Source organism: Lithobates pipiens, unplaced genomic scaffold, assembly GCF_037356315.1.
Source record: "Lithobates pipiens isolate NorthernLeopardFrog02 unplaced genomic scaffold, aLitPip1_a1.2 Scaffold_8, whole genome shotgun sequence".
In the NCBI taxonomy this organism is placed as follows: domain Eukaryota; kingdom Metazoa; phylum Chordata; class Amphibia; order Anura; family Ranidae; genus Lithobates; species Lithobates pipiens.
Window position 1 is genome coordinate 438,939,974 of NW_027507903.1, and position 14,565 is coordinate 438,954,538.

General features: G+C 46.8%; 1 protein-coding gene across 1 annotated transcript in view; it reads left to right on the forward strand.

Annotated features, from left to right (window-relative positions):
• Nucleotides 1–14,565, forward strand: part of TCOF1 (treacle ribosome biogenesis factor 1) — a gene marked incomplete in the record, with an annotated part of 159,485 nt that overhangs the window by 77,437 nt on the left and 67,483 nt on the right. The window contains 4 exon segments of the mRNA XM_077468300.1: nucleotides 1,509–1,667; nucleotides 6,475–6,624; nucleotides 6,787–6,918; nucleotides 13,461–13,580. Of these exon segments, the coding sequence (XP_077324426.1) occupies nucleotides 1,509–1,667; nucleotides 6,475–6,624; nucleotides 6,787–6,918; nucleotides 13,461–13,580 (561 nt within the window).

Sequence of the window (14,565 nt, forward strand, 5' to 3'; positions counted from 1 at the left end):
TATAAAAAAAACATTTTTTTCCCTCAATTTAGGCCGATACGTATTCTTCTACATATTTTTGGTAAAAAAAATCGCAATAAGCGATTATTGATTGGTTTGCGCAAAAGTTATAGCGTTTACAAAATAGGGATAGTCTTATAGCATTTTTATTAATAATTTTTTATTATTTTTTTTTTTTTTACTAGTAATGGCGGCGATCTGCGATTTTTATTGTGACTGCGACATTGTCGGGGACCCATTGGACATTTTTGACACATTTTTGGGACCATTGTCATTTATACAGTAATCACTGCTATATAAATGCAGTGATTCCTGTGTAAATGACACTGGCAGTGAAAGGGTTAACCAGTGGGTGGCAGTGTAGGGGTTAAGTGTTCCTAGGGGTGTGTTACTAACTGTGGGGGGGTTGGGCTTTCATTTAGTGTACACTGATCTCTGCTCCAATCACATGGAGCAGAGATCAGCGTCACTAGTTGCTAGGCAGAATGGAAAAATTTTGTTTATACAGCATTTCCTCCATTCGGCCGCTCTGTGAGACGATCGCGGGGACGCCCGCGCCGATCGAGTCCGCGGGTCCCGCGACCGGACTCACGGGGGTCCCGACAAGCGCGGGAGCGCGCCGCCAGCGGCGCGCTCCCGATGGCAGGGCGGCATTGAATATTGGACGTACATGTACGCCAATATGCCTGCCCGTGCCATTCTGTCGACGTACATCGTCGTGCGCTGGTCAGGAAGTGGTTAATCATGGATGGTGCCTGTATCTGTGCACTGGCTTTCTTGTTCTACTGTCTCTAGATGGCCCAGACAGACCATCATCTAAGCTTATGGTCTCGAGGACCAGGTTCCGCTCTAACCTGGCAGCGTGTACTGTACTAGATCTGTAAGGGCTTCTTGGGCTTTTCAGCATCGAGCAACTATTTTCCAAGAGTTGCTGTTATGCCATCTGTTTTTCTGTTCACACATTCTATAAGTTCACCTAATGACAGATTCTACCATCTTTGGGCTGCAGGTTGTCACCAGTTCTGTTTTTTTTGGACCTGTTAGTATTTGTTGTATTGCCCATTACTCAGTTGTACTGATTTTAGAAATCCCAAACATAAAGGGCTATCTATGTCTCTCAATGGATGAGAGAGAAAATTAGAATTTTTGTACTTGGTGTAAAATGCTTTTTGTGAAGAAGAAAAAACAAACGGGTCCCACCCCTGTGCTTATGATTGTTTTGCTTCAAAACTGAGGCATGTTGGTGGCAGGAGGTTTTTGGCTGCAGTTTTGTTTGCTAGTATCCAATCTTCCTGTAGACCTCAGGATAGCCTCGAGAGGAAATTATTCCTGTGTCTCTTTACTGGACTGAAAGAGGGTTAGTAGAAAATGCTATTCTTTTATATTTGGTGAATTGTGCACTAAAGCTTTTACTTTTATACTGCAAATATGTGATGGTGTTTCTTAAAAAAAATTACACTAGTATTTAATTTCTTTAATGGCAATATTCTGTTTTTGCACTTGATCAGAAACCAACCACAGCTGTTCAGTTATCTCAGCTAAAAACACCATCAGGGCAAGTCAAACAGACCACTTTAAAGTCTATACTGAAGACCCCATTAAAAACTGCACAACTGCACAGTGAGAGCTCAGAGGAGTCTGACACAGATGAGGAGACTGTTAATAAGGTATTTTAAAGAAATTTGCATTCTGGAGTCTGGATAGACTGAGTCAGAGAGAACTCATAAGTGTTTTCATCTGGTGACTTTAATTCTGTTTTGATGGGGCGTGCACTATAAAGTATAGAAAAAAGCAATCCCAACAAAACTGTTAGAAGAAAGTCTTAAGCTTACAATATGATAGTTTTTCACAAAACTTTTGTAGTATTAATACTTTTTATATGTGATTGTTTTCTTTAACCACTTCAGCCTCAGCGATGTACCCGTATGTCAGGTTGAAGGGGTTATAAAAGGATGATGCCTGCAGCCACAGGCATCTTGTGTTTTTTTTTTTGTTGTTTTGTTTTGTTTTTTTCAGCTGGCGATGGACTTTAACCACTTTCATACTGGGCCATAGTCAAATTATGCCGGCAGGAACATCTTCCCCCTTCCAGGTGGTTGTCATATGACGTCTTCCCGTTCTCAGTGAATGAATGAATTATTTGTATAGCGCACAACGCGAACTGAATTCGCTTCAGGCCGCTGTGAGGAGCTAGGTTGTCCATCTAGAAGAGGAAGGTCTTACATTTTTTCCTAAACGCCAAGTGCTTTTCTTCCAGGCAGATGTTAGTTGGTAGAGAGTTCCATAGCCAAGGTCCTTGGGACAGCAAATCTCAGATCCCCCTTTGATTTGTACCGGGATTTGGGCACGAGGAGGAGGTTTTTGTTGGCCGATTGAAGACTGCGGTTTGGAGTGTAATAATTTATTTTCTCAATTGGGTACTGAGAAGCATCTCTATGCACGCATTTGTGGGTGAGGCAGAGGGTTTTGAATGTGATCCGATTCTGTATGGTTAGCCAATGTAGGTCCCTCGGGGAGGGGGGGAAAATGATTCCCAGGGTTTTTTTTCACGTTATTAGCCTTGCTGCCGTGTTTTGGATAAGTTGTAGTCGCGCAAGTTTGATATTGTGCTAATCCTATGTAAAGCGAGTTTGCGTAGTCCAGTCGTGAATTGATGACTGTTCCAACTACCACTGCTTTGTCATTCTTTGGGATAAAAGGGGTGAGTCTGCGTAGTAGGCGTAGCAGATGGTGAGAACCACTGACTACTGCTCTTATTTGAGTATCCATTGACATTTGTGAGTCCAAAAAACCCCGAGACTCTTGGCCTTGGTCTTTGGGAGGATGGTCTGCCCAAAGATGGCGGTTGGTGTCCAGGGGGTTTTAGTTGCAGAATTATGGTTTGGGTGTAGGATAAGAAGCTCTGTCTTTGATTCAATGAGTTTGAGGGAGTTGGTGGTCATCCAGTCTTCTATTAAATTGAGGCAATTTTCTAGTTGGTGGTGATCTTTGTCCAGTGATACGGAAATAAAGTTGCATGTCAGCGTACGAGTGGAAGCAGAGGTCTGAACATCTGATAATTTGGAGGAGTGGGCGGATGTAAATGTTGAAGAGGACTGGTGACAAGGGTGATCCTTGAGGGACTCCGCAGGTGACTGCTCGGGATTCAAAGAAAGGATTCTCCTAGTTTCACTGTCTGTGAACGATTTCCTAGGAACGACGTGAACCATTGGAGATCTGAGCCTTTGACTCCTGCTACTTCTGTGAGGCGGACGAGTAGAGTGTTGTGGTCTACTGTGTCAAACGCTGCGCTGAGGTCTAACAGTACCAGGAGACATGACTCTCTGGCATCTGCTGCTTCGAGGGAGTCATCCCATATCTTGAGGAGAGCTGTTTCTGCTCCATGGCCTGGGCGGAAGCCTGATTGCAGCGGGTTCAGGAGTTTGTGTGTATCCAGGTGGAGTTGTAACTGTTGTACTACAGCTTTCTCCATGATCTTGGAAATTGTGTTAAGGCTTGTGATTGGCCTACGGTTGTATGGGTCCTGAGGGTCGAGGTTAGGTTTCTTTAGCAGGGGTTTGACGATGCATTGTTTGAAGGAGCTAGGAACGATCCCTTCTTGGAATGATCGGTTTATGAGGTGCGTTATAGTGGGACCCACGATGTCGGAACATTCTTTCAGTAGTTTTGTGGGGATGATGTCAATTGGTGATGTACTGTCACAAAGTTTGATGATTATTTTTGTGGTTTCTGCGGTAATTGGGGTCAGTGAAAACTCCGGCGGTTGTGGAATGTTGGTGTAGGTATCCTCTTTTTGTTTGTGATGGCTGAGGTTGGCTGTTTTCTTCTGAAAAATTGTTTTCTTGATGGTTTCGACTTTATCGATGAAGAAATCGGACAGTTTGTTACAGTAATCCTGGGATTCGTTTGCTGGCGGCTCTAGGCATACCGGGTTCATTGACTATTTTAAACAGTTCCCGAGGGCGGTTTAAGGCCGCTGAAATCATATGAGAAATGATCCTTTTTAGCGTTGAAGATTGCTTTGTGATAATTCTCAGTGAGTCCTTTGTAGTTTGAGTGATTTTTCTCGGTGGGATTTCTTCTCCAAGTTCTTTCAGCTCTTCTGCGTTCTTGCTTTAGTAGAGAGAGGGAGCCATTAAACCATCCCGAGTTTTTTTTTTTTTCCTTATGAGAGTCCTGCGTTTTGGGGCTACTGAGTGCTGACTGTAGTAATGCCTTGTTCAGGGAGTTGAGTGTTTTTGCTCCGCAGAATGGCTTAAGTTCAATGTAGTTATCTTATTGGATAAAGTGGTTTTGAAGGATTCAGAGTACAGTTTTTTTTTTTCTGCGATCTGGTCCAATGCATTGTTGCAGGTTTCCGTTTTTCGTGGGAGATGTTGGAGGAGATTTTGAATTTAATGGCGCGGTGGTCCGTCCATGGCAATAACATGTTGTCGAGTATGTTGATGTCAAAGTTTTGTTTAAAGATGAGGTCCAGGGTGTGTCCTGACCCATGTGTGGGGGTCTTTATCAGTTGCTGGAGACCCAGTTCTTCCAGTTGATTGATGCAGGCGGTCGCGATGGGGTCTTGGGGCTCGTTTGCCCAGAGGTTAAAATCTGAGTGCCAGTAAATTATTAAATTTTAGGGTGTATATTGCGATGAATTCCGTGAGGGGCGAAAGAATATTAGACTTTGGTCCCGGCGGTCTGTAGCATAGTAGAATATGAGTGGTGTCATGGGGTGTTGTTTGAAGATGTAGCGCGCATGCCCTGGGGGGCATGCAGCGCAGCAATCGGGGATGAGGCATGTTCCTCGTGACACAGCTTATCCCCGATTAGTGTAAAGAGCCAATAAAAATGGCTCTTTACCATGTGACTGGCTGTGTCCAATCACAGCCGGTCACAAGTACTGTCCTCTTGTGCGCCCGCAGAGTGGCAACAAGGCGTGTCACTCTGACAAAGCCCATCCCCAATCGGGGTAAAGAGCCAAACAACAAATCGCGGTTACCGGGTTCTCCTCCTCGCACACCGATCGTGTGTGAAGAGATTGTGGTAACCGCTAGTTACCGCCCACAATGTACACCAAATCACACTGATTTCCCCCAGTAACAAAGAGGACCTGCCACCAGCCCATCAGAGTACCCGAGTACCTATCTGCAGCCCATGCATCATAGAATATACGTTGGGATGTTTGTTTTCAAAAATGGAATCAATTTGTGGGCAATTCCACTGTCCTAGTGCTCCAGGACCTTCAAAGGTGTGATGAGTAGTCAGAAAATTACATGTGTAATTTTATGCTCCTAGAACGCCTGACAGGTGTTCCCTGCATGTTGAGCCTCTCTGTGGCCAGGCTGTGGAAAAGTCTCACATGTGGTAACGTCATACTCGAGAGGAGTAACAGAAGGTATTTTGGGGTGTAATTTTTGCTATGTACGTGTGCTATGTGTTAGAAATGTCTTTATGAATTGACAACTTTGTGTTAAAAAAAAAAACTTTCATTTTCTTTCCACATTTTCCAAAAAACTGTGGGAAAAAATGGCATGTTCAAAAGACTCATTATGCCCTCAAAGGATATAAGTTGGGGTGTTTTTCTTTCAAAAATGTGGTCATTTTGTGGGCAATTCCAATGTCCTGGTGCCCCAGGGCCTTCAAAAATGTGAGGGCTCTTTCAAACGGGGCAGATCCGTGATGATCCGCCCCGTGGATATTCGCTTGCCCAGCGGTGATTGCTACATCAATCCCCACTGAGCAGGAAGATGACAGGTCAGTCTCTGCAGACTGCGCAGGGACAGACCTGTCAGAGTGCCGCTCTCCCCTATGGAGGATCGGATGACGACGGACCGCAGAGTCAATCGTCATCTGATCCGCAGATGGATGGAAAAGTAGGTTTTTCCTCCGTCACTCTTTTTCAGAGCGGGTCGGATGTCAGCGGACCTGTCACCACTGACATCCGACGCTTCATAGACCTCTATGGAGCATCCGTTCAGGTTCGCCTAAAAAACTGACAGGCGGACCTGAACGGATCGGTAATGTGAAAGAGGCCTGATGGATCGTTTCGTGAGGAAATTATACGTGTAATTTATGCTCCTAGAACACCTGATGTTGCTTCCTGCATGTTGGGCCTCTACGTGTACACAAAAAAAAAAATTGCAAAACAACATTTTATTCTCTAGGGCAGTGATGGCGAACCTTGGCACCCCAGATGTTTTGGAACTACATTTCCCATGATGCTCAACTACACTGCACAGTGTATAAGCATCATGGGAAATGTAGTTCCAAAACATCTGGGGTGCCAAGGTTCGCCATCACTGCTCTAGGGCATCTGCTTAAAAAAAATTGTTTGTTATGAGTTCCAAGTAATTTTTTTACAAACAAAATTAGATTTTCACATATATGTGAAAAGTGTCAGAATTGGCTGGGTGCTGAAATTGTTAGTATTTTATATGCCTTAATTAGAATTCCTGTTTATTATTCTGCTGCTTCTCTCTTGACCAGAAAACTGCTACAACGCTTCAATCAACACAGCCAAAGTCTCCCAGTGGGGACCCTAAACAGACAGCTGTGATAGCCAAGTCAAAAACCTCACAGCCAAACAGTGAAAGCTCGGAGGAGGAGTCGGACAGTGATGAGGAAGCAGCTGTTAAGGTACCGAAGTCCATTTTTGTTTGTTTCATTGTTTTTTGTTTTGTTTTTTATACAGTGATTTGCTTAAATCTTTCTCAGTTTCTATATATTGACAGATTAGACCACAGTCTTTATATACCGGCAGTATTCATAAAAGGAATATTTTTATTTTATTTTTTATAGACCACTCCTGCAGTTCAGGTCAAGATGCCTGCTTCTTCCGTCCTGACTGTTAAACCGACTTTTGCTGTTCAGGTTCCAGATTCTGATGCTGATTCAGAGAGCAGTGAATCGTCTGATACAGAGTGTAAGCAGGTATTTAAAAAAAAAAACACTGGTATGAACTGTCCTGTATATTCTACACAGTAGAAATCAGAATGAAGGAGATTACCGATGTAGTGAACCAGTTGGGTTCTGTTGCTTTGTAAATTTTTGTCAGTCTTGCATATTTTATCCAGTGGGAGCTCTTGAAGGGATTGAGGATGAGGAGTCCTACAGGGTGATGCATGGACAAATACTAAGTTATCCTTTTTGGCTATACAGTGTGGGAACAGTGTATTGGCTTAAAATACTTACAAATAATAATGAATATAAAGCAGTTTTCAGTTTGCATATGATTATTTCATTTAGACGTTTGCCATAGTTGTAGGCTGCAGTTCTGCATGAATTTTTTTTTCATGCATCCAGCATTCTAAAAGCACTGCACAAGTTAAATTTCCTGAAAAGACACCTGTGGTAGTTGGCAAGATGATGACCAAACCCGCTGCAGCAGATGCCTCGGACAGCAGTGACTCTGATGAAGAGAAAGCTCAGGTATAGCCTACTTTTCTCTATCGTTCATTGACAGGAACAGCAGCTCTTCTTGACCTTAAGTTATATCGCCCCTTTAGGAGAGGACTAGGCAGAAAGTTTTAAAAACAGCAACACTTGCAAAGTACCGCCCGGGGGGGCGGTCCTACTGGCTATTACCCCTCACACTGCATCCAGCAGCTCAGTTTTTTTTCTGCCTAGTATAGGAGAAGGACCTGGCTCCCGATGGGACCATTGGTCCTGGGAATTTGTTTTGTTTTTCTGCATTTTTGATTCCTGTGATCTTCAATCAACAGCCCGGCTGGGTGACAGGCTGGATAATATAGGTCCTTGTAGTCTCCCCAGCCTTGCCATCGAGCGTGAGCAGGCCCTAGCTACACACTGGGTCGGCTACGACATACCCCATCTATTCCAGGGGTGGCCGGTGAGCTATATGCTCCGGGGTACACATGACTGGGCTACTGCTGTCTGTGTCACAGTGTGCTGTGGCCGGCAGCCACCCCGTACTGCTCGGGTGAAGGTTCTGTCTGTGGAATGCGTCTAGCAGTTCCTGCAGGAGGGGTAAGTATGGTTCCACCGGTCTCAGCAGGATGGAGCAGCTGGGCATTCCCTGGGAGGTCGACTAGGGGGGGTCTCACTCCCTTTCTTCTCCCCCTGTCCTTTCCCTCCTCCCCATGCTATGGGCCGCTGTTTGACTGACTGGGCACATGGGGGTGCAGTGCACGTACCTGGCTGGGAGTCCTCGGGGGGGGGGGGGGGGCGGCTCTGGGTCCTGGCAGGGGGCTGCTCTGGGTGTTTGGGGTCCGCTCATCCCCTTCCCTTTTGTCTGGGCTATGATGGATGTGTGAGCCATGTGGGGAGGCCGCTGCGCACTCCACGGCCATTTTCCTGGGGCCGTGGCCATTTTGTGGTAGCCACAGCTATTTTTTTTTTTTTTTTGCCTTTCAGGCACTTTCTAGTAGTTCAGCGGCCATTTTCTTGGCGCTTTTCAGACGTTTTTTGCTGAGGCAGCCGGCGACCATTTTCTAGTAGTCTCAGGTGGTTTTGCCTCTAGCACTGGGTGCTTGTTTCCTTCTAGGACAGCGCGCTTCCACACAGACACCTCGTGGATGGCTCGGGGGAGAGCGGACAGCAGCAGCAGTAGCACAGTACCTGGGTCAGGGTGGTGAGTCATGCGGGGAGCCTCTCAGTCTGTGCAGCTAGGAGGATGGACTTTTGCGTGACTTGCCTTGGGTCCCTAAGTGGTGACAGGTGAGTGTGGGTCAGCATGACGTCAGAAGCTGGCGCTTCTTCCAGACATCACTGTGATTGCAACTGGTTCCCCTGCACCCGTGGTGCCTATGGACACTCTGTCTGCGGTCCTAGAGGCCTTTGTTGCCAGGGTGGGAGTGGGGTGCGGGCGCAAGGGGGTAAAAAATGCTCCCTCCCACCACCGTCTTCTGGGGAAAGCTCGAATTCCACCTCGGGCCCCGCTGTGACTGGCGGCCCCTGTTCTGATGTATCAGAGAATGCAGATCAGTACCGTTCAAACAGTGAGAATGACTCCATGTCCGGGTCAGCGCAGAAAAAGACATGTAGGAGCTCTTATTACAGCAGTGCAAGATACCCTAAAAATGGAGGATATGGCGGGGGGGGGGGGGGCATCTACAGAGGTGTCGGTCCCTTTCAGGTGCCACAAGCCGACACGCACGCCTAAGGTGTTTCCTTACCTAACTTATTTTGATACATTTATTTACAAGGAATGGGGAAAATTGCAGCATACCTTTTCAGTCCCGAAACATGTGGTGGTGCGTTACCCCTTTAAAGAGAGTTTCCTGAAGAAATGGACATCTCTTCAGATTGTTGACCCCGGTATCCAGGTTAAAGTAACCACGATTCCGGTGGAAGGGACTCCTGCTTTCAAGGACCCTGCTGACAGAAGGGCCGAGGCGATTGCCCGGTCCATGTTTACCATGGTGGGGTCAGCATTGCGGCCAGTGTTGGACACGGCCCTGGTATCGCAGACACTGACTGAATGGGCTAAATTGTTGCACCGTGATATGGAGAAGCAACAAGCTTTCCAAGTCTGCGTGGAGCTGACAGACCAATTGGTGCAGGGCCTTAAGTATGTCTGTGATGCGGCCTTAAATATGGCCTCCTTGCTCTCTAGATCCTCCGTATCAGCAGTAGTGCACCTGATTTGGGTGAAATGCTGGTCTACAGACCAGGCATCTAAGAAAGCACTGGCGGACTTGCCCTTCCAAGGGGAGATGCTATTTGGAACCTCGCTGGATGACATAGAATGTTACTGGGAGTAAGAGTACGTTACTCCTACAGTCCAGGAAAGGAAAGGTAAGGAGCCACACCATAGGCAAGGGCCCTCCGCTTCTGAGCAGAAAAGGATCTTTCGTCTGCCCGAGTCGGCAGGTAAACGTTCACAGTCCGACAAGGTGCCTGCTGAGGGCCAAACGTCCCTGGTTTTGCAAGCCAAACAAGCCTGCGAACAAATCTGTTACCACATGAAGGTTTGCCCCTGCCCGAAACTCGTGGGTGGAGGGGGGGGCGCCTTCAGGAGTTTGCTGCTCAGTGGACCTCCCTGCTTTCAGACCAGTGGGTCTGCAAACTGGTTTCCTCAGGGTACAAGATAGTTTCTTTCTTGTCCGCCAAACAGATTTTTTTTTTTTTTCCCCCTCAACCTTCATCTTCTTCCGGCTCGTCGGGAGGCCCTGTTTATGGCAGTACAGGACCTGCTGCTGCGCAGGGTTATAGTACCTGTACCGACGCCGAAAAGCTTTCAGGGGTTCTACTCCAATCTGTTTGTAGTCCCAAAAGAGGAAAAGGTCCATCCGGTCCTGGACCTCAAGGCCCTCAACAGCTTTGTGAAAGTACAAAGGTTAAGGATGGAATCAGTTCGCTCAGTGGTCGCTGCACTCCATCAGGGGTATTTTCTGGCATCCCTGGACATCAAGGATGCATGCTTGCATGTCCTCATATGCATCAAGCATCAGAGGTTTCTGCAATTTGCGGTCGGGGATGAGCACTACCAAATTGTAGCTCTTCCTTTTTGGTCTGGTGTGGGCACCGAAGGGCTTCACCAAGGTGCTAGCCCACATTTTGGGTATTCTGAGACAGCGTGAGATCGCAATCGTGCGTTACCTGGACAACCTCCTTCTGAAGGCAGCTTCCACCTCAGAATTAAGGGAGGATGTGGCAATCGCCATGCAGTTTGAGTTGGTTACTGAACCTACAGAAGTCTGTGTTGGTGCCGACTTAACGCCTGGAGTTCCTGGGCTTGCTTATGGACTCCTCAGAGGCTTTCTCCCTTCGGGCAAGTTGCAGACTTTTCAAGCTGCGGTAAAGTTGTTGGTGTCCTGCAGGTGGTCGTTGCTGCGTTTTTTGCACGTGAGTCCTGGGTCTCATGGTAGCCACTTTCGAGGTGGTACCGTATGCTCAATTCCACACTCGAGTCTTGCAAAAGGAGATATTGTCCAAATGGGACAAATCTCCGTCGTCCCTGGATTGTCAAGTTCGGGTGAGCCAGCTAGTCAGGGATTCCCTGCTCTGGTGGCTGAGGTCGCGGGCCCTTGACTCCGGGAAGTCGTTCCTTCCTCTTTATTGGATGGTGATCACAATGGATGCCAGTCTGACCGTTTTTGGGGGGGGGGGGGGGGAGTTTATGGCATACAGTCAGCCCAGGGTTAGTGGACCCAGGAGGAATCCCGCCTGCCGATCAATGTACTGGAGCTTCGAGCAATCAGGCGGTGCCTCTCCACGTGATCACAGAGGCTGCAGGGGCGCCCGGTCAGGATCCAGTTGGACAACACCACGGCGGTGGCGTATGTCAACCATCAAGGAGGAACAAGGAGCTCGACTGCAGCACTGGAGGTCGCTCCTGTCCTGTGGTGAGCAGAGCGAAGCGTTACTGCTCTGTCGGCCGTGTACATTCCGGGCATAGAAAACTGGCAAGTGGACTACCCAAGTCGTCAGATGCTGGACCAAGGGGAATGTTCACTACATCCGGATGTATTTCGGTGCCTTTGCCTAAGGTGGAGCATGCCAGATGTGGATCTCCTGGCTTCTTGACACAGTCGAAAGGTACAGAGGTTTGTGGCCAGGTCAAAGGCTCCCTGGGCAGACGCATTGGTGGCTCCATGGGGGCATTATCGGCTGATTTATCTCCCCCACTCAAACGTCTACCACGTCTGCTTCGCAGAGTGGAGGCCGAAGGGATTCCAGTGATTCTGATTGCCCCAGATTGGCCTTTGGCGTCCGTGGTACCCCAACATAGTACGAATGGTGGCAGATGTTCCTTGGCGACTACCAATGCCAGAGGACCTTCTTTCGCAGGGTCCAATATTTCATCCTGCTTTACCGTCGCTGGCTTTAACGGCGTGGCTGTCGAAAGCCAGGTGCTAAGGGACCGAGGTCTGTCAGATTCGGTAATATCCACTACGGTATGTTGAGAGCACAAAAGTAGTCTTCTCTGAAGATTTATCATCGCATGTGGAAGGCCTACATCTCCATGTGTGAGGAGATGGGGTGGTGTCCGTGTACATATTCACTTTCCAGGATCCTGCTGTTTTTGCAGCGAGGAGTGGATCGGAAACTTGAATTATGCACCAAAGGGGCAGATATCCGCTTTGGCTGTCTTTTTTTTTTTTTTTTTTCAGCGACCCTTAGCAGCTCATTCATTGGTGAGTACGTTTGTTCAGGGGGTTCGACATGTGGCCCCTCTGATTCGGCCACCGCTACCTCCGTGGGATTTAAATCTGGTGCTCTCGGGGCTTCAGAAACCGCCATTTGAAAACATTAGGGAGATTCCCTTATTGACACTCTCTCAGAAGGTGGTCTTTCTAGTGGCCATTACATCTGCCAGGAGGGTTTCTGAGTTGGCAGCCTTGTCTTGCAAGTCTCCCTACTTGATCCTCCACAAGGATAAGGCGGTGCTGCATCCACAGCCTTCATTTCTTCCAAAGGTTGTTTGGGCCTTTCATCTAAATGAGGACATTGTGCTTCCATCCTTATGTCCTTGGCCGTTACACCCTAAATGGTGGCTTTGCATTCCCTGGACGTGGTCCGTTCTCTGCGGGTGTATCTGTCTGCTACGGCTCCTTTTCGGAGGTCGGACTCACTGTTTGTATCGGTGGCTAGTCCAAAGAAGGGACTGGCGGTCTCATCGGCCACCATCTCTTAGGGCAGTGATGGCAAACCTTGGCACCCCAGATGTTTTGGAACTACATTTCCCATGATGCTCCACTACACTGCAGAGTGCATGAGCATCATGGGAAATGTAGTTCCAAAACATCTGGGGTGCCAAGGTTCGCCATCACTGTCTTAGGGGATCAGACTGTTGTTCAGACGGACGCCTCCCTTTAACTGCACATTCTACCAGGGCAGTTGGTGCCTCTTGAGCTTTCCAACATCAAAGGTCTGTTTCTCAGGTGTGTAAGGCGCCGACCTGGTCGTCCGCTCACACTTTTACAAAATTTTATAAGGTTGATGTGAGTGCATCTTTGGATGCTTGCTTCGGCCGCAAGGTTTTGCAGGCAGCTGTTTAAGGTTGCAACTTCTCCGTTGAGCTCTGATTTTGGGTGGAGTTATTATTTGCTGTTTCCACCCCTCGTTTCTTTGACACTGCTTGGGGACATCCCTAAGGTCAAGAAGAGCTGCTGTGTCCTTCAATGAACGAAAGAGAAAATAGGATTTTTGTACTCACTGTAGAATCCTTTTCTCTGAAGTTTGACTGACACAGCACCCACCCCTCCTATTTCTGTTTGTATTGCTTTTGACAAACTGAGCTGCTGGATGCAGTGTGAGGGGTTATAGCCAGTAGGACTGCCCCCTGGGCGGTACTGTGCAAGTTTTGCTGTTTTTAACACTTCCTGCCTAGTCCTCTCCTAAAGGGGCGATATAACCCTAAGGTCAAGAAAAGCTGCTGTGTCCATCAATGAACTTCAGAGAAAAGGATTTTATGTAGAGTACAAAAATCCTATTTTTGCAGACTCAGCTGATCAGTTGGTTAAGCACATCAGAACTGTATAATATAAAAACTTTTGGTTTTTCTGTAGCCTAAACCATCAGCTGTGTCAAGAGAAGTAAAGGGAAAACAGACCGTTTCTACTGCTTTAAAGCCAGATGAAAGCTCAGAAGAAAGTGAATCTGAAAGTGATGAAGAGCCTGTAAAGCCGGTATACAACAACAAATTTTGCCATTTTGTAACTTTTGCCACTTTATTCTAAGTTAGCCTAATTATCTATATACCTCAACGAATCTTCTTTGGTAGCACACAATGCCTGCTTAAATTCATCTCTGAACTCTCCTCTGAAAAAGGAACTCTCTCGCGACTCCTCTCACTGGTCATTGGCATGAAACAAAGTACCCTTTTTACGTGCCTAAAGCTGGGGTCTTGTGATGGTCCAGTCCCAAGACTTCTCTCCTGTTTACATGAGGTGGGGTCTTCCTTCTGGGGTCCATGTGTTTGAAAGGAAGGAAGGGGGGTCAAGGTTTGCCTGGAGCTGGGCTTTAAAGTGAGCCTATGTTTCGCACATGCATGACAAGGCAGCAGGTTTGCATCACCTGCCAAGAGCAGACGAAGCTGCTCTCTCGCCCTGTGTTTTCATTACATACATATCTGCCTTTTAGAAATGTAACTTTTAATACTGATTTGTAGTTCATTCTTTATAAAAAGAAAAGCACAGTAGTGTCTCTATATAATTGATATTCTTTCACAATTCTTCTTTTTTTTTTTTTTTTTTTTTTTTTTTTTTTTTTTTTTCTTCAAATAACTTTTTTCTTTATTCGTTGAATACAATGCGAAAATTAAATAAAATAAACAATTTGTGCACCAGCTCTCAACTATCAGTCGCATTCACAAAGGTGTAAATATTGGTGATTAAATGGATATAGTGCTGCAATAAAATCACAAACCTATATAGAGATAATGGTGAAAGTATTCAAATACTAAAGTCCACAATGGTGAATGCTCAATAAATGGTAGGTGCAAACAATCATCTGTGAATCCTGCAAAAAACATGCAACGCCTCCACCATATCTTCCAAGGGCGTGCTCTCACCCTGTGGTTTGACACCATAGCAAAGGCCAAACCAGCATGTTCAGGTGGATGTTTCCAAATGGGATCACCCTTCAACACTCCCAAAGAAAATAGAAAGGCAC